The 24,190-nt window shown below is 47.0% G+C and overlaps 1 protein-coding gene across 1 annotated transcript in view; it reads left to right on the top strand.

Annotated features, from left to right (window-relative positions):
• Positions 1-24,190, top strand: part of arap1 (ArfGAP with RhoGAP domain, ankyrin repeat and PH domain 1) — a gene marked incomplete at its 3' end in the record, with an annotated part of 114,937 nt that overhangs the window by 81,409 nt on the left and 9,338 nt on the right. The window contains exons 20-32 of the mRNA XM_083772512.1: positions 1,254-1,446; positions 1,607-1,652; positions 3,514-3,677; positions 11,403-11,615; positions 12,988-13,093; positions 13,566-13,713; positions 15,812-15,892; positions 17,632-17,721; positions 18,713-18,830; positions 21,030-21,152; positions 21,779-21,921; positions 22,343-22,425; positions 23,136-23,195. Coding sequence (XP_083628638.1) covers positions 1,254-1,446; positions 1,607-1,652; positions 3,514-3,677; positions 11,403-11,615; positions 12,988-13,093; positions 13,566-13,713; positions 15,812-15,892; positions 17,632-17,721; positions 18,713-18,830; positions 21,030-21,152; positions 21,779-21,921; positions 22,343-22,425; positions 23,136-23,195 — 1,568 coding nt within the window. The remainder of the gene's footprint in view (positions 1-1,253; positions 1,447-1,606; positions 1,653-3,513; positions 3,678-11,402; positions 11,616-12,987; positions 13,094-13,565; positions 13,714-15,811; positions 15,893-17,631; positions 17,722-18,712; positions 18,831-21,029; positions 21,153-21,778; positions 21,922-22,342; positions 22,426-23,135; positions 23,196-24,190) is intronic.

The raw sequence follows: 24,190 nt of genomic DNA, 5'->3' as shown, positions 1-24,190 counted from the left end.
CCATCCAGAACAATCAGCCGTGTTCATGGCTGGGAATCCAGCACGGGGGGAGGGGGGGAAGGGGGTCGGGGGTCCTGTCCTTATGGGTGACCCCATACAGTTGCTTGGCTGGGGTAGATATACGGTTCGAACCTCCGTGCACTCGTATGTTATGCTTACAATGGAATTAACCCATTCTGACCTGAGATCAGATTCATACGAGGTTTCCGCCGGACACACACTGGTTCTGATGAACCCATTCTGACCTGAGATCAGATTCTAAAAATGTCAGTCGCTCTTCGATTAAAAAAAAAATAGCAGACCTACAAGCTCGTATCGCGCCACTCGGTGGCGCGATATGAGCTTGTAGATCTGCTATTTTTCAATAGCTAAAGCATAACATGATGCCAACACCAAAATGGGTGCCCGTTCAGAATGGGTTAAGTCCTCTGACCTTTTTTTTTTTGCAATCCTGATAAATCTGTACTGCTCTTTTATGAATTGTATCTTGATTATGTCAAATAAATCTGATCAAATCAAATCAAACTCTTCACTGTCGGGTGAGAAGCTGCTAACTCAAAGGATACGTGTGGTATCCTAACCCAGAACACCCAGTGGTTCTGGTATCCTAACCCAGTACACCCAGTGGGGTTCCAAAACCTTTTAGCTCAAGACCCAAAAGAGAGATCAGACGTTTGCCCGGGACCCAAAATAGTGAAAATAACCGATACACAAGCTCACAATACGTCACTTTGCACTGCGCTGTGAGCTTGTAGATTGGCTATTTCACTTATTTTAATGGAAAGGATTAGAATTTTCTTCATTTTCTTCATCAAATACTTTGATTAAAAGTTGTGATTATTTTGGTTTTGTTTCGTATAAATCTTTTTTTAAGATGTGGGAAATAAAAATATTATATTTACTCGTGGCCCATAAAAAGTTGGTTCCTGGCCCACTGTTTCCCAAACAGTGGGCCAGGAACCAATTTTTTACACTCCCCCCAAGACCAACAATAGAGGTTAGCAACAATGACCAGACTGGGAGAAATATTGTATTAACCCATTTTGGTGTTTTAAACATTATGTTATAATTTAGCTATTGAAAAATAGCAGATCTGCTACTTTTGAAAAATATTTATTTCATAAAACTGGAGGATTTAGAAGATTTGTTTTAAAAATTTTGAGGTCAGGCCTAAATGGGTAAAATGTCCATTTTTGAAGTGAAGCTGCGATAGGAATGATTTAAATGACCCGGTGTGTGTTCCCCTCGTGCAGACGTTCATCCCGGCCGACGCGGAGCCCCTGCTGAGGCTGGGCTTCGAGCGGATCGGCCGCCTGAGGTACAAGGACGGCCTGAACCTGCAGACCCCCAAGGTGGGCTGGTTCGCCCTGGTGGACTCCACGCTGCACGCATACCTGGACGACAGCCAGGGAGAGGAGATCCACCTCCGCAAGCTGCAGGAGCTCTGTGAGTCGCCCCACTGTTTACCTGAATAGACACTAAGCCATTTGCTCAGACACTGAAGATGTGGCTCATGTTTACTGTACACTACCAAAGCGAGTTCATGTTTTCCTGTGACAGCCGATTGGGTGAAAACAATGTGCCGTCTCTCTTCTCTCTCCCACAGCGATCCAACAGGACAACGGGGTTCTGGTTCTGGTGGAGAAGGGCAGGTGAGCAGCATTTAACTTAATTAGAAGGGCAGGTACAGCAGCATTTAACTTAATTAGAAGGGCAGGTGAGCAGCATTTAACTTAATTAGAAGGGCAGGTGAGCAGCATTTAACTTAATTAGAAGGGCAGGTGCAGCAGCATTTAACTTAATTAGAAGGGCAGGTGAGCAGCATTTAACTTAATTAGAAGGGCAGGTACAGCAGCATTTAACTTAATTAGAAGGGCAGGTGAGCAGCATTTAACTTAATTAGAAGGGCAGGTGAGCAGCATTTAACTTAATTAGAAGGGCAGGTGAGCAGCATTTAACTTAATTAGAAGGGCAGGTACAGCAGCATTTAACTTAATTAGAAGGGCAGGTGAGCAGCATTTAACTTAATTAGAAGGGCAGGTGCAGCAGCATTTAACTTAATTAGAAGGGCAGGTGCAGCAGCATTTAACTTAATTAGAAGGGCAGGTGAGCAGCATTTAACTTAATTAGAAGGGCAGGTGAGCAGCATTTCACTTAATTAGAAGGGCAGGTGCAGCAGCATTTAACTTAATTAGAAGGGCAGGTGAGCAGCATTTAACTTAATTAGAAGGGCAGGTACAGCAGCATTTAACTTAATTAGAAGGGCAGGTGAGCAGCATTTAACTTAATTAGAAGGGCAGGTGAGCAGCATTTAACTTAATTAGAAGGGCAGGTGAGCAGCATTTAACTTAATTAGAAGGGCAGGTGCAGCAGCATTTAACTTAATTAGAAGGGCAGGTGAGCAGCATTTAACTTAATTAGAAGGGCAGGTGCAGCAGCATTTAACTTAATTAGAAGGGCAGGTGCAGCAGCATTTAACTTAATTAGAAGGGCAGGTGCAGCATTTAACTTAATTAGAAGGGCAGGTGCAGCAGCATTTAACTTAATTAGCAGGGCAGGTGCAGCAGCATTTAACTTAATTAGAAGGGCAGGTGCAGCATTTAACTTAATTAGAAGGGCAGGTGCAGCAGCATTTAACTTAATTAGCAGGGCAGGTGCAGCAGCATTTAACTTAATTAGAAGGGCAGGTGAGCAGCATTTAACTTAATTAGAAGGGCAGGTGCAGCATTTAACTTAATTAGAAGGGCAGGTGAGCAGCATTTAACTTAATTAGAAGGGCAGATGAGCAGCATTTACTGTAACTTAATTAGAAGGGCAGGTGAGCAGCATTTAAATTAATTGGTGTGACACTGTTTTGTTGTCACTTTTGGGTCAACTTATTCATTCATGTATTCAGTAGCTGTGGAATTGGTATAATGAATGGCTAGGTGGTCATTATTTAGTTTTTTATAAATAAACATACTTTATGTTTATTTTTTATTTATTTGTTTAACAATTTTTCATCCTGGTGACGCCTGGTTCTGCATGGTATATGCAGTCAGTATTGGTCTGTGCTCTCCCCTGCCTTTCCCCTTCCCTCCCATGTACTATACCCTGAGTATCGGCTAATGCCATCAGGAAGGAGGTCCATGCGTGCAAATATAATAGGTACAAGCATTCCTTTGTCCCTCTGTCAAACACACTCCTTAACAGAGTCCTTGCAGAGGGCAGACAGGGTAGGGGTCGAAGGTTATGAGGTGATGATGTTCTTCCTCTTTTGCACTAGGTATGTTGGTGTGTGTGTGTTTTTTAATGTTGTACGGGTCACTGTGTGCCTTTGTTGTCTTGTATTGTGTATTGTTTTGTATTGTATTGTATCTGTATGCTGCAGGGCGGGTCCTTGGGGTCCATGACAAATTTCTCTGGCTTGGGAGACAAAATAAAGAAACCTTGTACTCACCTCCCTCCTCCTCCTCACCTCCCTCCTCCTCCTCCTCCTCCTCACCTCCCTCCTCCCCTCCTCCTCCTCCTCAGAACGCTGTACATCGAGGGGGAGAAGAAGCTGGACTTCTTGGGCTGGTGTGCAGCCATCCAGACAGCGGCGGGCAGTGGAGGAGACTCCCTGAGTCAGCAGCAACTCACCAACACAGACATACCGGTCATCGTCCACAGCTCTATCACCTACATCACACAGTTTGGTACGCACGCACGCACACACACACACACGCACGCACACACGCACACACACACACACACACACACACACACACACACACACACACAGAGACATACTGGTCATCTTGCGCAGCTGCATCACCACAGTTTGGTGAGAATGGCACACACGCACACATACATACATACAGTACACACACACACGCCCTACTGCCTCTTATGACAGATAGCAAATAGAAAATCTACAAGCTCAATTTGTATTCAAAACGGGAACGTTTTTGCTATGTACACTAAATGGCACAACACTTAGGTCAGGATATAGACGGCGCTTTTAGAATCGGCCTCAGTTCTTAAAATGGGTTAAAGTCCATAGACTTTGCTGGGAACGGGGAATTTATATATTAGGCTCCAAACAAACAAATTAATAGTCCATATATAGACTTGGCTGGCGGGGCTACCATAAAACGTATGGATCTTATGAAAGCTATAGCAGACGGCCAGTGAGTTTCATCAGCACTAGTGGCTGGGGAACAGAACCAGACAGGCTGCATGGTTTCCTGTCCTTAGGTTACTGTAGCAGACTGACACACACTCTGTCACACAGAGTGCTTCACTCTGCGTTCTGGACGTGGAGAGAGGGGTGTGTGTGTGTGTGTGTGTGTGGTGTCATGTGACCATAATAGCAGGGCTTCTAGTGTAGCGGATGGTGAAACAACAAAACGTCTCTGTTCCACTTCCACCTCTCTCTCTCTCTCTCTCTCTCTCTCTCTAACCCTAACCCTCTCTCCATTATCTCCTGTGCTTATCTCTCTCTCTCTCTCTCTCTCTCTCCCACGCCTCTCTGATTCTCTCCTCTGTCCTGAGCTGCTCTCACTCACTACCTCAGTTCCCCTCTTCACTGCCCTGTGTGCGTTTGTGCGTGCGTGTGAATGAATGAATGAATGCTGCTCTCTGCAGGTTTTCCCTGGTTTCCTGAGCAGAATGTTAATCCCTATAGTCAGCGTTCTTGCCTGGGAACCACACAGAGCAGTGTCCCTTAACCCATTCTGACCTGAGATCAGATTCATACGAGGTTTCCGCCGGACACACACTGGTCTGATGAACCCATTCTGAACTGAGATCAGATTCTAAAAATGTCAGTCGCTCTTCGATTTTTCAAAAATAGCAGACCTACAAGCTCGTATCGCGCCACTCGGTGGCGCGATATGAGCTTGTAGATCTGCTATTTTTCAATAGCTAAAGCATAACATGATGCTGACACCAAAATGGATGCCCGTTCAGAATGGGTTAACTAGCTGTCACGTCACTGTACTTTTGCCAGACACACACCGTGGATTCACTGACGTTTCCTCCCCGCTATGAGTCTGGACTTCCTCCCATAGCCAGAGCGTATGAGTCTGGACTTCCTCCCATAGGCAGAGAGTATGCGGAAGCTGGAGAAATCAAGGAAGCTCTTAGAAGGAAGTGAAGTGGTCACGTGACTGGGCTGCGCCATGACACTTTCATGGACACTTTCATGGGAGCCAAACTCACACCGGTAGTGCAATGAATACATGGCAGCATAGGCGGAGCTTGAACTAGACGCCAGGGGGTGCGACAGCTTGGCGAGCGACCAGCGATACAATGCCCTAACCCCTAAAAAAAATAGTTATTTAGGTAGTACAGCAGCACACTACTACCTGCTGTACTAATGAAACCCCGTAGTGCTGTGTGTGTGTGTGTGTGTGTGTGTGTGTGTGTGTGTGTGTGTGTGTGTGTGTGTGTGTGTGTGCACGGGTTTCATTTTTTTTGCTGCACCCCTGAAACGTGACCCGACATTACGGAGGCACCGTCATAACTCTGAGCAACAATTGGGATGTTTTTTAAACCACCCATCTCCAGTCCTGTGTTTATAGCGTCCACTATAGCAGCTGCACCACGAGATGCTGAGCAATCAATAAAACACAGAAAACGCTCCTTGATTTCAAGCTGCTCAACGTATCTTAAACAAATTGACAATTGTTCCGTTTTAGAGGACCTGGCCTCGTCTGCCATAATACTGAAGAAACCAGTATCCGGGACCGTACCCAAGTTCCCTCAGGCCTATGTTCCCTCAGGCCTATGTTCCCTCAGGCCTATGTTCCCTCAGGCCTATGTTCCCTCAGGCCTATGTTCCCTCAGGCCTATGTTCCCTCAGCCCTATACTGTATGCCCCCTGTAAGGCATCAATTATACTATAATGCTACCCATACAGTAGTTCACCCTGCAGCAACAGAACACATTACAGATACCAAGTTACAGCAATGACACTACTGCATGGGGTCTAGTCTATCTACTTTGTTATAGCAAATGCTCCACAACAACACAGTGAAACAGTGAACAGTGAAACATTGCTTTTAAATCCTGACATGCCTTCATGAATCACTCATCATGTACTTAATGATCTGTTTTTAATCTCAGGTATGTTTCCATTGCATAGGTGTCTCATTAACCTAGAGTACACACCTTAATGAACTGACACCAACTATTTAAGCTACGTTGACAAACAAAACTAGTTTAGCCTGTAGAACTTCCTGTCTCCTCATGTCCCCAAGTAACACTGTCCTCTGAAAGGCAATCTGCAATAATTCACCATTCACCTTTGCAGCTAAGGGTCCCTTTCTCGGACTGCAACTGTACTTACTGTATAAGAACCATTTATTGAAATCCCAAACATGGAATATCCTTGGACCATGCATTATGCGTGGCAAAAATAAAACATTAATGCAAATGTCGATCACATGCACAAGCTGGCATAGTGATGCCCCCGGGTGCAGATAGCTGCTGTACTGTCATGGTTATTGGTGGTGAAGGCAATACTAATAATGTTATTCTGGATATATCAAATCCTGTGTTGAGGATTACACAAGAATAGCATGCACTTTATGAACAAAATAACACCCAAACCAGACAATTAATTAAAACTTTTCATAATTACAGTCTGCTTGAGGTGTAATGCCGCTTTAAACAAAATAGCAGACAGTGGCACTGGTACATATCTGAACTCATCTTCTCCTCCTACAGTGCATGTCAACCACATTACCACATACCAATCGTTGCATAGAAGCAGCATGGTTTTGTTATGCGTACACACCCATGGTACTGTGCCAAGAGAACTCACAAATCAAGATAAACGCACGCACACACAGTCAAGTTGTCTACCGGTGTTAACCATCTCAAACCCTCACCCTAACCTAACCTCCCACGGGACAGCACACCTAAACCTAACCTAATCCTTAACGCACCCCTCACCAACCTTAATCCAGTCGTCTTAACGCACCCCACACCAACCTTATGTCTAACCAAAGGATGCCTTCCGAGCCACTTCCAATGTGATTGAACTATAGGCTCTGGGGCTGACATATTAGCCCCAATGTTGAGTAAATCAACAAAGGTGTTGCAGCACCAGGAGAGTGTGAACCAACTTAATGTGTTTTAAGAGTCTGTTTTATGAAGGTTTACAATTAATACTGTGAATTAATTGCACTAGCAAAGTGTAACATGCAGTGAGGACGGAACGTTTGTTCTCTGGGGTCCCAATATAAGGAGCGCAGCTTCCGGTTCCCCTCAGTTACATTGTGGAAAGAAAAGCAACACTCATTGCTCCGTCTTTATCCCTGTTTATTCAGGTTCAGTTTTATTAATGAGGTACTCAGCAGCCCTGAGACCCGTAACAGAGGCTTGTCATATCAGCTGTCAATCAATCAACTCAATGAAGGCCAATGGAAGACGATTTATTGGGCTGTAAAACAATATGCCCATTTTGGCCTATTTTGTTTTCCTCGCAAATATTTGATGCTGCTGCTTTAGATTCTACCAGCAGAGGCCCACAGCAGAGCATACCCTGCTCTACGCAGGGTATGGCAGCATCCTGGGTCCTAAGGCCTTCAGGAGGCTGAAACCCTGTACTGGCATAAGCCAGCTGGATGGCCTCCTGCACAATACACCGGGAAAGCCATACTTTAGTAATATGGGTTTCCTTTAGCTCTGGTACCCCATGTCACAAATCCTGAAGGGAGATGTCTTGGTCATGTCATGTACAGTCTGAATATTTCATATATTTTGTCAGGTGTGCGCTGTGAACAACAACCATCTAATGGCAATTTCATTGGGAAAAAATGCTGTCTGTATTACTCTTATTACACTATTATACTTATTACACTATTACACTAATATACTTATTACACTATTACATTTATTACACTTGAACTTATCGGATTGAGGGAACATAGGGTCTGTTTTTAAATGGGAGAACATACTAGGCCTATGTTCATACTAAGGGAACATAGGGCTGAGGAACATAGGCATGACCCCCTGTAGGGATTCTGCAATATCTGCATAAACCAAGTTTGCACAGATATCAATTATTTCGTTCTGGAAATTTGGGGATGTTGAAATTAAATTATTTGACTGCATGCTTTCAAATCCAGTATCATATTTAGAGAAGAATCTCAAGAAAATTGCCCCGTGTTTCTGAATCTATCCCCTCCCTGTGTCCACGGAAAGTCAATCCAAGTTTAGACAATAGCCTAATAATATCAACAACTTTGGACAGATACAACCTGTTCTTCTCTACAGTAGCTTTGTGACTTTCTGAAAGTTTAGCTGCAATAGAGCCTGAAGAGTGAAGATGCACTCTTTTTAAAGTGATCCCATTTAATCATGCAACTCTTATGGGCATCGGATATCGCATGTTTGTCCAGTTTCGAGCCCAGTCTACTCCAGGCACTCACGCCGGTATTACGAAATTAGTCCATGTTGCTGTCATTCTGGAAGTGTCGGCAGGCAAAACAAATAATCTTGTTTTTCTTAAAAAAAAAAAAAAAAAAGCAATTTCACCCCCGGCCACCAGGGGGTGCAATGCAACCCCTGAACCCCCCCAAGCTCCGCCCATGCATGGCAGTGAATGGAGCCGGCTGGACCAGCTCATAACAAACATTATACATGAACGATTGCGAGCTTTGTCATATAATTGGTTCAGGAATATGAAAGAAGACATAAGTGATATCACACGTTTTTTCCGAGTGGTTGTTTTTCGACTTAATAACTATTTATTTTTATTGAGGTATTTATAGAAGAGCACATGTCTGCCTGGGCTGCTCTCAGCACATAAAAAAATAAGACAGCCTAAGACAGTTATATATATTATTTTATTTTCCAGAAGCGATCACTTTACAAAAGGTCTCAGTCATTCATAAATAATGTTTGTTCATGAGCTGGTCACTGAGCTCTCATTGACTCCAGTGCATTCTGCCGAACTTCCGGGTGTAGTTTGGCTCCCGTGAAAGTGTCCATGAAAGTGTCATGGCGCAGCCCAGTCACGTGACCACTTCACTTCCTTCTAAGAGCTTCCTTGGGAGAAATGAGGAAATGACCGGGCCACTCGGTGACTGTGTTTCAACTGCTTGAGATGCCCTCGACGCTACAAGTTTAAAAGTTTCCACAGAAACGATAAGAACAGCTCTCAATCCATCCAACCATCCATCTTCAACCGCTTATCCGTAGTCGGGTGGCGGGGGCAACAGCTCCACCAGAGAGCTCCACACTTCCCTCTCAAGAGCAACATTAGTAACTTCTTCCTGGGGGATCCCGAGGCGTCCTAAGGCCAGTGAGACGATGTAATCCCTCCATCGGCACCTTGGTCTGCCCCGGGGGTCTCCTCCCAGTGGGATGTGCCTCGAGGAACCTCCCTAGGGAGGCGCCCGAGAGGCATCCTAACCAGATGCCCGAACCACTTAAGCTGGCTCCTTTCCAGGCGAAGAAGCAGCGACTCTACTCCGAGTCTCTCTTGCGCGACTGAACTTCTCACCCTAGGCCGCTTGTATCTGCGACCTTATCCTTTCCGGTGAGAGTAGGAAAGAAGATTGCTCGGTAGACGGAGAGCTTTGCCTTCTGGCTCAGCTCTCTTTTCGTCACAACAGTGCCGTACAGCGACTGCAACACGGCCCCTGCTGCTCCGATTATACACGGCTGATCTCCTCCTCCCCGCACTGGTGAACAAGACCCCGAGATACTTTAACTCCTTCACCTTCAAGAACAGCTCTAAGTGCAGTTATTTCAGATATAGACTCAACAGACCTTGTTGTTTTTTAGCGTGTTATCTTTTCAAGCTGCCGAACTCCAGACTCAATCGTCAGTGAATCCACGTTATGATTCTGCCATATACATGTACAGTATATACTACGTACATGTACTGTACTGTATGTGTATAAATGTGACTCTTGTGAACTGCTGGGGAAGGTATTGTAAATCTATTTTGCCAACAGGTTAATATTCCAGTGTACACAAGGATTACAGAAGTTGACTTTGACCTTACTGTGTGATGATTTATATTGCTCACGCACCTTTTATATATTTCTCATCTCAGGCATACTATGTGTACCGTAAATATGTTTTTGTTTTGTTTTTCTTCTTAACGTTTAATTGCGCCGTTTTTGTACCAAAGCTTTGGCTTTCCTAACGTGGGAAAGCACGTGGGAAAGCCCTTTTGTTTGTACAATGTGTGGAATAAAAGCTTTGCTTAAACCTTTTCCCTGCTTTGATCTCCTCCTTCGTGTACGACGTGCACGATGAGAAGCGCACCACCCTCCAGTGTAATATTGCGATTATACAACAGGAGGAACCTGTTTGTTCAGTCCCTCTCCCTCAGGCCTGACGTCGTAGGGCATCTAAACTTAGAGTAACGTGTTTGTTCGTCCCTCTCCCTCAGGCCTGATGTCGGAGAGCGTCTACCATAAGAGTAACATGTTGTTTATTCATCCCTCTCCCCCAGCAGGGCTGAGGCTGTCGTAGGGCAGGGGTGCCCAAAAGGTAGATTGTGATCTACCAGTAGATCACAAGGGGTATGCAGGTATAGACCACATGTCGTGCCCCTAGAAATAAATACTATTTTGGCATCTGCCACTTGAATTAACAGTTTGACTGTTTTACACGCTTAACCCGCATTTTAATCAACCCCCCTTCACTGAAGAGATTGTTGTATTACCTTTAGAGCATACGCTGAATTATTTGGGCTTTTAATCCGTGAAAATCGAGCGAAGAAAGCTTCCCCCGTTTGTTATGAACGACCGCACCACCCGCCATCTTGGTACACCCGGAAGACGCAGCACAGGACCCTCCTCCATGAGGCGTTGAACCCCATTCGTTTGCATTGGCCTCAATTTCCCAGAAGCCCTAGCAGCCCACAGCATGTGACGATTTCCGGTTTCGTCATCAAAACAAATGCATCTAGTCTCTATCTCCGCGGCGAAGACGGATTTTCTTTTTATTTATTACATTACGGCGGATTAAACACATAAAACAAAAGGCGGGTCTGTCGTGTATGGCAGCGACAATAACCTGGAGTAATCCATTCCTGGCACGGAAACTGTACGGACTTGATTGATTTGAAAAATGCCTGTCAGCTCAAACCCACAATGCAATAGCCTACTTTGTTTTCAAGAGTGTTGCGCAAACATCAGTAGGTGTAGGGCATCTAAACTTAAGGCATCTAAACTTAGGGCATCTAAACTTAGAGTAACGTGTTTGTTTCGTCCGTCTCCCCCAGGCCTGATGTCGGAGAGCATCTACCATAAGAGTAACATGTTTGTTCGTCTCTCTCCCCCAGGCCTGATGTCGGAGAGCATCTACCTTAATCAGACCAGTGTGTGTCCAGTGGAAACCTCGTTATGAATCTGATCTCAGGTCAGAATGGGTTAAGAGTAACGCGTCTGTTTCCGTCCCTCTCCCCCCAGGCCTGATGTCGGAGGGCATCTACCGTAAGAGCGGCGTGAACTCCCGCGTGGAGGCCATGTACGAGGCGTTCCGCCGCGACGCGCGCAGCGTCCACCTGAAGGAGGGCGTGGACCAGCCCGACGACGTCTCCAACACGCTCAAGCGCTTCTTCCGGAAGTCTGAGGAGGGTCTGCTCACGCTGCAGGCCGCCAGCGCCTGGCTCGCCACGCCCGGTACGTTGTGCTTCTTATTTTATAACTAGAGCTGTGGTGCCCAACGTTGGGCCTACTTGGAACGATGCAAGTTTAAAAATGCATGCCCCAATTATTACGTCTGTCTCCCTTTTTAAAAACTCTTTCAGCGCCACCTGGTGGTCACCAGTTTAGGCTTTGAGTGCCAATTCTCCCATTACAAAGAGAGAAAGAATTTGTAATTCTATTATGCATGTAATGTGCATGTCATCACCTGTACACCAGATTAGAGGAATTTTCTAAATATGGATGATTTTTTTGTTTGTTGGAGATGTCTGTTTCTGTCTGTCTGTGTCCCTTTGTTCCTATATATGGAGTTCTGTGTCAGGAATGCCCAAATGCCAGATTCTCCTGCACGATTCTTCCTCATCCGTCCTCTAGATCGGTGATTCCCAAACATTGTTAGGTCAAGGACCCCCGAATCGACACTAATTAGCTTGCAGACCCCCCCATTTGAAAAGATATGCCAGGGACCCCCTTAAGAGAAGATTTCTACGGCTCTATAGCAGCGATTCTCAACCCGTTTAATTTCAAGGACCCCCAGTTTGACATGCGTCATAGTCTACGGACCCCCATTTAACCCATTCTGAACGGGAACCCATTTTGGTGTCAGCATCATGTTATGCTTTAGCTATTGAAAAATAGCAGATCTACAAGCTCGTATCGCGCCACTCGGTGGCGCGATACGAGCTTGTAGGTCTGCTATTTATGAAAAATCGAAGAACGGCTGACATTTTTAGAATCTGATCTCAGGTCAGAATGGGTTAATCAGACCAGTGTGTGTCCAGTGGAAAACCTCGTATGAATCTGCTCTCAGGTCAGAATGGGTTAATGGGACCCTCTCTGGGACCCCCTTGTAAAATCAAAGTTAATTTAGAGTTAGTGTCCATTTGGTTCCATTTGTACACTCTCAGAGTTAGACGCATAACGGTCCATTTGGTTCCAAACTATCATTTAGCTGGGGAGTGGGGACCCCCTGGAACTCCTTCAAGGACCCCTGGGGGTCCCCGGACCCCACTTTGGGAACCACTGCTCTAGATGTGACAGGAGGAGGAGGAGACGCTCTCTGGAAGTCATGTTGGAGGAACGCCCACACACACACACACGCTGTTAAGAGCGAGAACTCATCTCACACACGCTGTTAGGAGAGAGAAGTCATCACACGGGAACACTTAGAACACTTAGATACTGATGTTGCTCCAAATGCCTGGAGTTATGCAGCCTAATTGGACTCTAAACTCTTACTCGCTTTATCGCCCCCTCTCTCTCTCTCTCTCTCTCTCTGTCTCTCTGTCTCTCTGTCTCTCTCGCTCTCTCTCTCTGTCTCTGTGTCTCTCTCTGTCTCTGTCTCCAGACGTTAAGGAGGACAGTGTGAAGATCCAGAAGTACCAGGATCTGTTGAGCAGACTGCCGCGCGTCAACAAGGCTACGCTACGAGCACTGGTCAACCACCTCTACTGGTTAGAGCGCACGCACGCACGCACGCACGCACGCACGCACGCACGTCACACACACATATCCATGCTTTCACTCTTCACAACTTGTTTGCCTCTAAAACTCTCAGCCCTTTTACAAATTATTTATTCGGCATGTAAGCCGTCTCTCAGAGCCAAGACTAAAGTTTATTTTGTTGTCACTTTGTCCACAATGAGAGACGACAAGCAAACGTTGATCAAAATAACAATTCTTCTACATTCTCTGTGTAGACTTAAGTAAGGCGGAATATTTTGTAACTCATCAGAGCGTAAAATGACATTTTCTCATGTTGCTGTGTGTAGGACGGTGTTTGAGCATTGTGTCTGTCTGTGTGCGTGCGGCCGTGTGCGTGCGTGCGTGTGTTTGTCTGTGTGCGTGTGCGTGTGTCTGCGTGTGTGTGTGTGTGTGTGTGTGTGTGTGTGTGTGTGTGCGTGCGTGCGTGCGTGTCTCCCTCAGTGTGCAGCGCTTCGCGGAGCTGAACCAGATGAATCCTCACAACCTGGCCATCGTGTTCGGCCCCACGCTCTTCCAGACGGACGGCAAGGACTACACGGCCGTGCGCGTCGTGGAGGACCTCATCCAGAACTACACACACATCTTCCAGGTCAGACCCCGTGCACTACACACACACACACACACACAGCGGCCGAAACGTTCGAGAAATGACAGAGTCACCGTGTGAGGGTCTCCGGGGGTCCCAAGAACATCCAGACCCCCCCCAGGAACGGGGCATAGGGAGCCTGCACAACAGTGACACTTGGTGGTGAAAACCAACCAAACGCTATTTTCGTGTTCGGAGACACAGCCAGGGACACAGCCAGGGACCCAGGGTCCCAGCCACACACAAAGCTCCGTATGGAAGTGGTTGCACCACTCAAAAAGAGAGAGACTGATATGAGATTATTTAACCCATTCTGACCTGAGATCAGATTCTAAAAATGTCTATTACATCCTGACAGTTTAATTATTAACCCATTCTGACCTGAGATCAGATTCTAAAAGTGTCTTTGATTTTTCAAAAATAGCAGACCTACAAGCTCGTATCGCGCCACTCGGTGGCGCGATACGAGCTTGTAGATCTGCTATTTTTCAATAGCTAAAGCACAACATGATGCTAACACCAAAATGGGTTCCCGGCCAAAATGGGTTAAGCACAAGATGAGAAATTAAAAAGTACTGTAGGAAAAGTCTGGTCTGATGGCAAATTTATTCCGGAATTAAGATGTAATACAAGTGATGAAATCACAACCTCTCTCAAGGAGTAGTTGGGACGACATGGAAATAGATGGACATTCATTGAGTATATGAAGACACAAAATCAGCAAAGGGGGTGGGTCCTAACATGACAAGTTCTGAGATACTTGGGCAACAACTGGGCAATGAGCCTAGAGCACTGGTTGGAAACCAGTAGCTTTGACTGGCCCCATTGATGGACGTAGCAAGATATAGCAGTGCCACGACCTTGGAGAAGGCAGGGGAGTGTGCATTACGCTGCACACAGCTGGGCCTCCCCAAAAGGCCTCTATATATGGAGTTTAACCCATTCTGAACGGGCACCCATTTTGGTGTTAGCATCATGTTATGCTTTAGCTATTGAAAAATAGCAGATCTACAAGCTCATATCGCGCCACTCGGTGGCGCGATATGTTAGGATATTGTAGGTCTGATATTTTTGAAAAATCGAAGAGCGACTGACATTTTTAGAATCTGATCTCAGGTCAGAATGGGTTCATCAGGACCAGTGTGTGTCTGGCGGAAACCTCGTATGAATCTGTTAAAATAAAAAATAAAGGGAATTGTATATGAACAGAGAATATAATATTCTCCAAAGACACTCCAAAAGCAGGCACGCCTCACCATGGCGTCTCCAGGCATTTCTTTATGATTCTTAGGAGGTTTTGACGTTGACGTGTGGAAACTCTGGGAGTGACGTGTCGCCAGCGTTCATTCTTACACACCAGACAACCACCTCACATGTCCAAAACTGTTACGTTTTGAGGACTCAAATTAAAAAAGATCGACCGTCTCAAAACGCGTCGCGTTGTGCCGTTTTTCCAGGCTTGTGGATCTGCTGCTTTTGATGCTTCTGCACGACGCCGTATAGTGTGATCAAGTAGGGCGTTAATTCAGGGAATTAAAAATAAGTTTGGTACTTTGGAGATAAGAGGTTCCTGCACATGTCCAACAGTGACATGACATGAATACATGTGTAAGAGAGGCATGTGGAGATACAGACTCCCTGTAAGAGAGGCATGTGGAGGCAGGTTGAATCCAGACGCCCTGTCTGTCACAAGAGGCATGGAGGCAGGTTGAACAGGGAGGTGAAGGAAGCTGAGCCGGATAAGAAATGATGTCTCGGTGTTTGCGAAGTGCAAACACATGGGCAGGGATTCACGGCACGGATCAAAGGATCGATCCACATGTGCGTTGTGATTAGGCAATATTACACAAGAAGGGTGTGCGTTACCGTCATTAACGGGCCAACGGCACACCTGTGTGCGTTGCTGTAGGAAACGAGCCGACAGGTTACGTACAGTGTAGGCAGCGCGGGTGTGCCGTCTGTCCGCACATTTCATCCTCGAGTTTCGTCCTCGCATTTATAGAACACATTTTGACTACCCAATCTCTAGAATTAGTAGTTACTGTAGATTATTATTATCACTAACGAAGGGCTGTGTTGTTGTTGTTGTTGTGCTGTGTAGGTGGACGAGGAGAGGCTGAAGACAGAGCTGGCTGAGATCACTGCAATCATCAACATGAGAAAGAATCCCAACACTTCTAAAGTGAGTCGCACGCACGCACGCACGCACTCACACACACACACACACACACACACACACACCGACACACACACTTTCACTAAACCGCAACACATCTATAGTGAATGCTGTGAAGCAGTGGGTCCCTTGCCTGGAACTCACCTACCGTATGCTTTTTATGGCATAGGCAGCTCCTGGCAGGAACCGCCGGGAGAAACTGTGCGCAGCTGCGCGACATGAGACTAATTACTTAGAGCGACAGAGAGAGAGAGGAGTGTGTGTGTACGGGTGTGCGTGTGCGCGTCAATTTAACCAGTGGCGTGCACAGATAGACACTAGGGGGTGCTAGAGCACCCCCTGCCCTTTTTGGCAATGTGCTCTTAAAAAAAAAAACGTTTTCTTTTTTTTCTTAATTTGTAGTGTGTGGACCATGCGGTGACATTGATCAAATCTTGATAAAAAAAAACGCTTCTACTATATTATCCACAATCTAAAGCTATGTTTCTACGTCAGTGGTTCTTCGATAAAAAGAAAAATAGCAGACCTACAAGCTCGTAGCGCGCCACTCGGTGGCGCGCTATGAGCTTGTAGGTCTGCTATTTTTCAATAGCCAAAGCACCAAAATGGGTTCCCGCTCCAAAATGCGCTGCACAAGGTGCCCTTTTTTTCACTTGAGCACCTGCCCCTCTAAATGTCTGTGCACGCCACTGAATTTAACAAAGGTGCAGACGATCAGAAATCAGCAGAGAGTGATTGACGTTTGCGCTGCTCTATGCCGAATTGAAGTGGACTCGGACCCAGACTATTCTTTCCTCCCTGGAAATAAAAACGTCTGGTTTTCCGAGGCTAGTGGGTCCCAAACCTTTTAGCCCCGTGACCCAAAAGAGAGGGCGACAGTGGATCAGGGCTAGAGTGGTCCGGATTTGAACCTGACAGTTCCCATCCGGTCCTCTCTACCCTGAGGCTACTGGGCTATAGACACCCTAACCCTCCTTGTGAGCTTGTAGAACGGGCTGTCTAATTTATGGAATTTCCTACAATTTTTATTTTATTTATTCATGAAATTACTTGGGAAAAAAATAGAAATGAATGCACGAAAAGAAATTGGGTGGGGGAATGTTTTTAGATTTTTTTTAACCCATTCTGACCTGAGATCAGATTCATACGAGGTTTCCACTGGACACACACTGGTCTGATTAACCCATTCTGACCTGAGATCAGATTAAAAAAATGTCAGTCGTTCTTCGATTTTTCAAAAAATAGCAGACCTACAAGCTCGTATGAGCTTGTAGGTCTGCTATTTTTCAATAGGTAAAGCATAACATGATGCTAACACCAAAATGGGTTCCCGTTCAGAATGGGTTAAATATATATAATAATTATATAAACAAAATAAAGGGACCCATAAAAATGTGTCCGTGACCCACAAACGGGTCCCGACCCAGTGTTTGGGAACCACTGCTGTAAACCACTGGTTTCCACGCTCCGTGCATACAGTACAGTACTGTGTGCCGTTACACAACCAACTATTCAAAGAGTTATGAATTATTTTAGTGTAGACTCCCTGTAATAATGATTAAGCTGTGTGTGTGTGTGTGTGTGTGTGTGTGTGTGTGTGTGTGTGTGTGTGTGTGTGTGTGTGTGTGTGTGTGTGTGTGTGTGTGTGTGTGTGTGTGTGTGTGTGTGTGTGTGTGTGTGTGTGTGTGTGTGTGTGTGTGTGTGTGTGTGTGTGTGTGTGTGTGTGTGTGTGTGCGTGCGCGCAGCCCACTGTGCACGGAGGCTCAGGACCATTAATATGCACGGTGTACTTGGAGGACACAGATCCACGTGCCAAGTCAGAGCAGCATGTCAAGGTAACCCCACCATGCATACAGCAGCCATGCTCCTGTCTGCTCTCTCTCTCTGTCTCACCATGCATACAGCAGCCATGCTCCTGTCTGCTCTCTCTCTCTGTCTCACCATGCAGACAGCAGCCATGCTCCTGTCTGCTCTCTCTCTCTCTGTCTCACCATGCAGACAGCAGCCATGCTCCTGTCTGCTCTCTCTCTCTGTATCACCATGCAGACAGCAGCCATGCTCCTGTCTGCTCTCTCTCTGTCTCACCATGCAGACAGCAGCCATGCTCCTGTCTGCTCTCTCTCTCTGTCTCACCATGCAGACAGCAGCCATGCTCCTGTCTGCTCTCTCTCTGTCTCACCATGCAGACAGCAGCCATGCTCCTGTCTGCTCTCTCTCTCTGTATCACCATGCAGACAGCAGCCATGCTCCTGTCTGCTCTCTCTCTCTGTCTCACCATGCAGACAGCAGCCATGCTCCTGTCTGCTCTCTCTCTCTCTGTCTCACCATGCATACAGCAGCCATGCTCCTGTCTGCTCTCTCTCTGTCTCACCATGGAGACAGCAGCCATGCTCCTGTCTGCTCTCTCTCTCTCTGTCTCACCATGCAGACAGCAGCCATGCTCCTGTCTGCTCTCTCTCTCTCTGTCTCACCATGGAGACAGCAGCCATGCTCCTGTCTGCTCTCTCTCTGTCTCACCATGGAGACAGCAGCCATGCTCCTGTCTCCTCTCTCTCTCTGTCTCACCATGCAGACAGCAGCCATGCTCCTGTCTGCTCTCTCTCTCTGTCTCACCATGCAGACAGCAGCCATGCTCCTGTCTGCTCTCTCTCTCTGTCTCACCATGCAGACAGCAGCCATGCTCCTGTCTGCTCTCTCTCTCTCTGTCTCACCATGCAGACAGCAGCCATGCTCCTGTCTCCTCTCTCTCTCTGTCTCACATGGTCTCTCGTCCCATGCTCCTGTCTCCTCTCTCTCTGTGTCTCACATGGTCTCTCGCCCCCTCAGATCCCCGGTGCCATGACGGCAGCAGAGCTGACCGGTGAGATCCTGGACCGACGGAAGATCACCGTCAAGGAGAAAGACTACTGGAGCTGCTGGGAGGTCAACGAGAAGGAGGAGGCAGGTGGGTGAGAGAGAGAGAGGGACAGAGGGGCGAGAGAGAGAGAGAGAGAGGTCCGTCCTTCATTCCTGCCGGCTTTCCTTTGTCACTCTTCTTGTGAAGTGAAAGCCCGTATTGACGTTCGCTGCGAAGCGGTCGGGCTTGAGCTGATAGCATCACCGCCGCTGCTAGCGTCGCTCCACCTCGCTGTTGTCGGGCCTTTAACCCATTCTGACCTGAGATCAGATTCATACGAGGTTTCCACTGGACACACACTGGGTCTGATTAACCCATTCTGACCTGAGATCAGATTCTAAAAATGTCAGTCGCTCATCGATAAAAAAAAAAAATAGCAGACCTACAAGCTCATATCGCGCCACTCGGTGGCGCGATATGAGCTTGTAGATCTGCTATTTTTAAATAGCTAAAGCATAACATGATGCTGACACCAAAATGGGTGCCCGTTCAGAATGGGTTAAGCTGATAGCATCACCGCCGCTGCTAACGTCGCTCCACCTCGCTGTGTTGTCGGGCCTTGAAATCTCGATTTTTGTTTTGTTTTGCATTGCTCCGGTGTACGTCGCTGCAGATAACCAACTCACTATCGCAAAGTTACATTCCATAGAACAACTCAAGATTGTGCATGTGGGCCCGGGAAAACAACAGGCAAACTTGATTTCTGACCGACTAAAGTCAGTGTTCATTTTGAAGAAGGATGAACTAACCAGGTGCTCAATGGAGGTAGCAGGATGTGATGATGATAAAAAGGTGCTCACACGGATCAAAGAACGGGATCAAAACATGATAAAAAGAGAAGTATCCGGGCACACAAGGTTAACCCATTCTGACCTGAGATCAGATTCATACGAGGTTTCCGCCGGACACACACTGGTCTGATGAACCCATTCTGACCTGAGATCAGATTCATACGAGGTTTCCACTGGACACACACTGGTCTGATTAACCCATTCTGACCTGAGATCAGATTCTAAAAAATGTCAGTCGTTCTTCGATTTTTCAAAAAATAGCAGACCTACAAGCTCGTATCGCGCCACTCGGTGGCGCGATATGAGCTTGTAGATCTGCTATTTTTAAATAGCTAAAGCATAACACGATGCTGACACCAAAATGGGTGCCCGGTCAGAATGGGTTAAAAAATGAAGAACGCCTAACGGGTCTTCATCAGGGCAAGCATTCTGTTAGGTCGAAACATGTTGGCAGTTGCCTTTTAATTCAATAAAGTCGTTCCTCGTTTTTTAAACTTTGTGTGCCCGGATCCTTCTCTTTTTATCAGTGTTCATTTTGTTGACTAAAGGTCCTTTCAAACGGGCAGCGATGAACACAGACGTCCTTCAGCTTAAAAACGGCCATACCCACAGTTGGAAAAGTGGCTATGGCCGGATTTAGCCCAAGGAGTGTTTTTTTGTTGGTCAAAACTAATGCTTGCAATGGATTCAGAATCATGAAAACACACGTCACATGCTACTTAAATAATTTTGCCTTATACAGTATATGTTGTTAATGGTACGCCAACTTTCAGCAGCTGTCACAAAGTTTCCCAAGGGAAACACATTGGAACAAATTGATAGGACGGTGATAGTAAGTAGAAACCGTTTTAACACATTTGTGAGGAAAGCTAGTGGTAAGCATTTTTTCGTTTTGCAGATATGCCACACATTTAGCTTGTTCTCCCTAAACTACAAGCAACAAGTCAAACAGCTGTTCCACTAACCAGCATTCATTCATTCAGCACGTCACTGCTGCCACCTGCAGGTTCACTCCGGTACTTACTTAGAGCACACAACATACCACACACAGAGAGAGAGAGAGAGTCAAAGTCGTACGATGTCGATTAGTCACACACGTTACCGCAGCGAAGTTTGTTCTCCGCATTTGACCGATCTCTTAGAGCGGTGAGCCAAGCAGGGAGGCATTGGTTCCCATTTTTACAGTTTTTGGTATGACCCGGCCGGGGTATCGAACCCTCGATCTCCCAGTTTCATGGCGGACACTCTAAGTCTAAGGCCACTGTCTGGTCAATGGAGAGAGAGAGAGAGAGAGAGAGAGAGAGAACCCATTGCAAACTGAGCTACATGTCCTAACTGTCTGGCTGGCCACTGGACCAGGACATCAGAGATACATACGGTCCACTGTACCTGTGTGTGTGTGTGTGTGTGTGTGTGTGTGTGTGTGTGTGTGTGTGTGTGTGTGTGTGTGTTTCAGAGCGTCCTCTGTCACACCAGGAGAAGGTCCTTCCGTTCCTCTACTCGCCCGACTCGGACTCGCCGAAAAACACCCTGCTCATCAAGAGACACCCTGCCATGGACACCATTATCATCTACCTCGGTACGCACACACACACACACACACACACACACACACACACACACACACACACACACACACACATCACATGTAAAGTGGGTGAAATTCTTAATTGTGCATGCTCATCATTGCAGTCAACAAGATAGAGATAGGAGAGCATAAAGTACATAATAGGACAAATATGCATTATACAATGTGAGCGCATAATACACAAATATATAGGCCATGAATGTATGTGTATAAAAAGGGAGTCCCCATTTAAACAATCACACCCGTGTGCAGTGAGGGGCGCTAATATAATAAAGTCTAACTATGGTGATGTAAAACAAACACGGACAAAACCAACATTAAACTCTCTTTATTGTCAGAGGCATGTAATGGTTTTGAAGGGGACAAAATGATGTAATTTTCCCTTCATTGTCAATGGTGTTTCTAATGTTGGATTAACTAAAAACAAACATTAAACCTGTACATAGGAGGGGCTAGCGCCCCTCAACAAACACATTCACTTCAGTGCAGTCTGTGCCGTGCCACCGGACTTCGCTCTTGTTCAGCAGTCTAATTGCTGGCAAGTAAAAACTGTGTGTGTGTGTGTGTGTGTGTGTGTGTGTGTGTGCGGTGTGCGTGTGCGTGCGTTGACTCTCTAGCCAGTAAAGCGAGCAAGACAGAAGTGACCAAGCACGGGACGCTGAGGTTCCGCGAGGAGAGGAGCATTCTGGGACTGGGCAGCTTCAACGAGCGCTACTTCATGCTGGGAGGAGCCAATCTGAGGATGTACAAGGAGATCAGGGTAAGGGGACGTTCGGTAGGCCAATCAGAGGAAAGGGGACGTTCGGTAGGCCAATCAGAGGAAAGGGGACGTTCGGTAGGCCAATCAGAGGAAAGGGGACGTTCGGTAGGCCAATCAGAGGAAAGGGGACGTTCGGTAGGCTAATCAGAGGCGCGAGACTCCTTCTTTCCCAGCGGCACTTGCTTTGGCAATATAAACGGAAGATCTCGGAAATGACGTGATTTGATTGGCCAGTAGTCACTTGAGTGGCAGCGAACCAGCAGGGACGCAGCTTTACTTCCTCCTCTCGTTGCAGACAGGTCGCGCCAATGAACTGCACTCTCTCTATCTCTCTATCTCGCTATCTCTCTCTCTCTCTCTCTCTCTCTCTCTCTCTCTCTCTCTCTCTCTCTCATAGTAACTGTATGTCTCTCTCTCTCAGAGTAATCGTCCAGATCGTGAATGGCCGGTGAAGAACCTGAAGGTCTACCTGGGCATCAAGAAGAAGCTGCGCCCGCCCACATGGTAAGAACCAAGCTCGCAACACACGTTGTGCGCTTGTAGATCAGCTATTTTCACTAGTTTGGGCAAGACGTGACGAACGTCTAATCTCTCTTTTGGGTCTCCACCTGAAAGGTTTGGGAAGCACTGGTTTAGACTCTAAACCTTTTTGATTTAGTTTCAGACCATTTAAGGTCAATTTAACACCATAAAGGGTACCTGGAACCATTCCTTTGTGTTTTACTGGGGTTTAGAAACACTGATTTTGCTCTAGTGATTGTAATGTATTATTGGTTTGGCCTGTAGGGGGCAGGCTAATCCAACTAACTTCAGTACCAACTGCAGTCTAACTCAGTGGTTTTCAACCCTTTTCATATTTAGCCTCTCAGACCCCCAAAACTGAAGAATATTTAGTTGTCTTTGGATAAGATTTTGTCCACAATTCCATGCTGTATTGACGTTGGAACCATTAGGAGAGACAACTGGCAAACGTTGATCAAAATAACAATTATTCTTCTTTCTCTAATTGTGTAGACTTCTTCTTAACAGATGCAGCATAATTATGTAACAATGATTTAACTCTTGAGAGCGTAAAGAGTTGAAGATCATTTTGTGTGTGTGTGTGTGTGTGTGTGTGTGTGTGTGTGTGTGTGTGTGTGTGTGTGTGTGTGTGTGTGTGTGTGTGTGTGTGTGTGTGTGTGTGTGTGTGTGTGTGTGTGTGTGTGTGCGCGCAGCTGGGGTCTGACGGTGGTCTATGAGAGTGACAAACTGGAGAAGCCCGACAGACAGCAGTGGTGAGTAAAGCCGCCATGAACAAACGTCCTGCGCATGCATGTGTGTGTGTGTGTGTGCGTGTGTGTGTGCGTGTGTGTGTGTGTGTGTGCAGTGTTGGGCAAGTTACTTTGAAAGCGTAGCTTGTAAAGCTACAAGTAGCTCACCATGGCAGTAGCTTGATCAAGCTACATAGCTACCCCTGGAGAGATGTAGCTTGTAAAGCTACAGCTACATGGAAAAAGTAGCTCAAAGTAGCTCAGCTACTTTTTATTTTTCAGCGTTAAATTGAGAATGTACATGCGGGAGACCCCTCCTCCCCTCTGGGAGACCTTTCCCACCCTGCTCCCCTCGGGGAGACTCCTCCTCCCCCTGCTCCCCTCTGGGAGACCCCTCCTCCCCCTGCTCCCCTCTGGGAGACCCCTCCTCCCCCTCCTCCCCTCTGGGAGACCCCTCCTCCCCCTGCTCCCCTCTGGGAGACTCCTCCTCCCCCTGCTCCCCTCTGGGAGACCCCTCCTCCCCCTGCTCCCCTCGGGGAGACTCCTCCTCCCCCTGCTCCCCTCTGGGAGACCCCTCCTCCCCCTGCTCCCCTCTGGGAGACCCCTCCCAGCCTGCTCCCCTCTGGGAGACCCCTCCCAGCCTGCTCCCCTCTGGGAGACCCCTCCCACCCTGCTCCCCTCTGGGAGACCCCTCCTCCCACCCTGCTCCCCTCTGGGAGACCCCTCCCACCCTGCTCCCCTCTGGGAGACCCCCCCACCCTGCTCCCCTCTGGGAGACCCCTCCTCACCCTGCTCCCCTCTGGGAGACCCCCCCACCCTGCTCCCCTCTGGGAGACCCCTCCTCACCCTGCTCCCCTCTGGGAGACCCCTCCTCACCCTGCTCCCCTCTGGGAGACCCCTCCTCCCCTCTAGGAGACCCCTGCTCCCCCCTGGGAGACCCCTCCCACCCTGTGATACCAGGGCCAATCAGAGGCCAATTAGAGGCAGCTGTCAAGTGCTGATATGCCCTCAAAGCAATC

Source organism: Protomyctophum parallelum (genome assembly GCF_964188405.1).
Source record: "Protomyctophum parallelum genome assembly, chromosome: 9".
NCBI classification, from domain to species: domain Eukaryota; kingdom Metazoa; phylum Chordata; class Actinopteri; order Myctophiformes; family Myctophidae; genus Protomyctophum; species Protomyctophum parallelum.
Note: the sequence above shows the minus strand (reverse complement) of the source record. Positions and strands in the feature narration are given on the sequence as shown.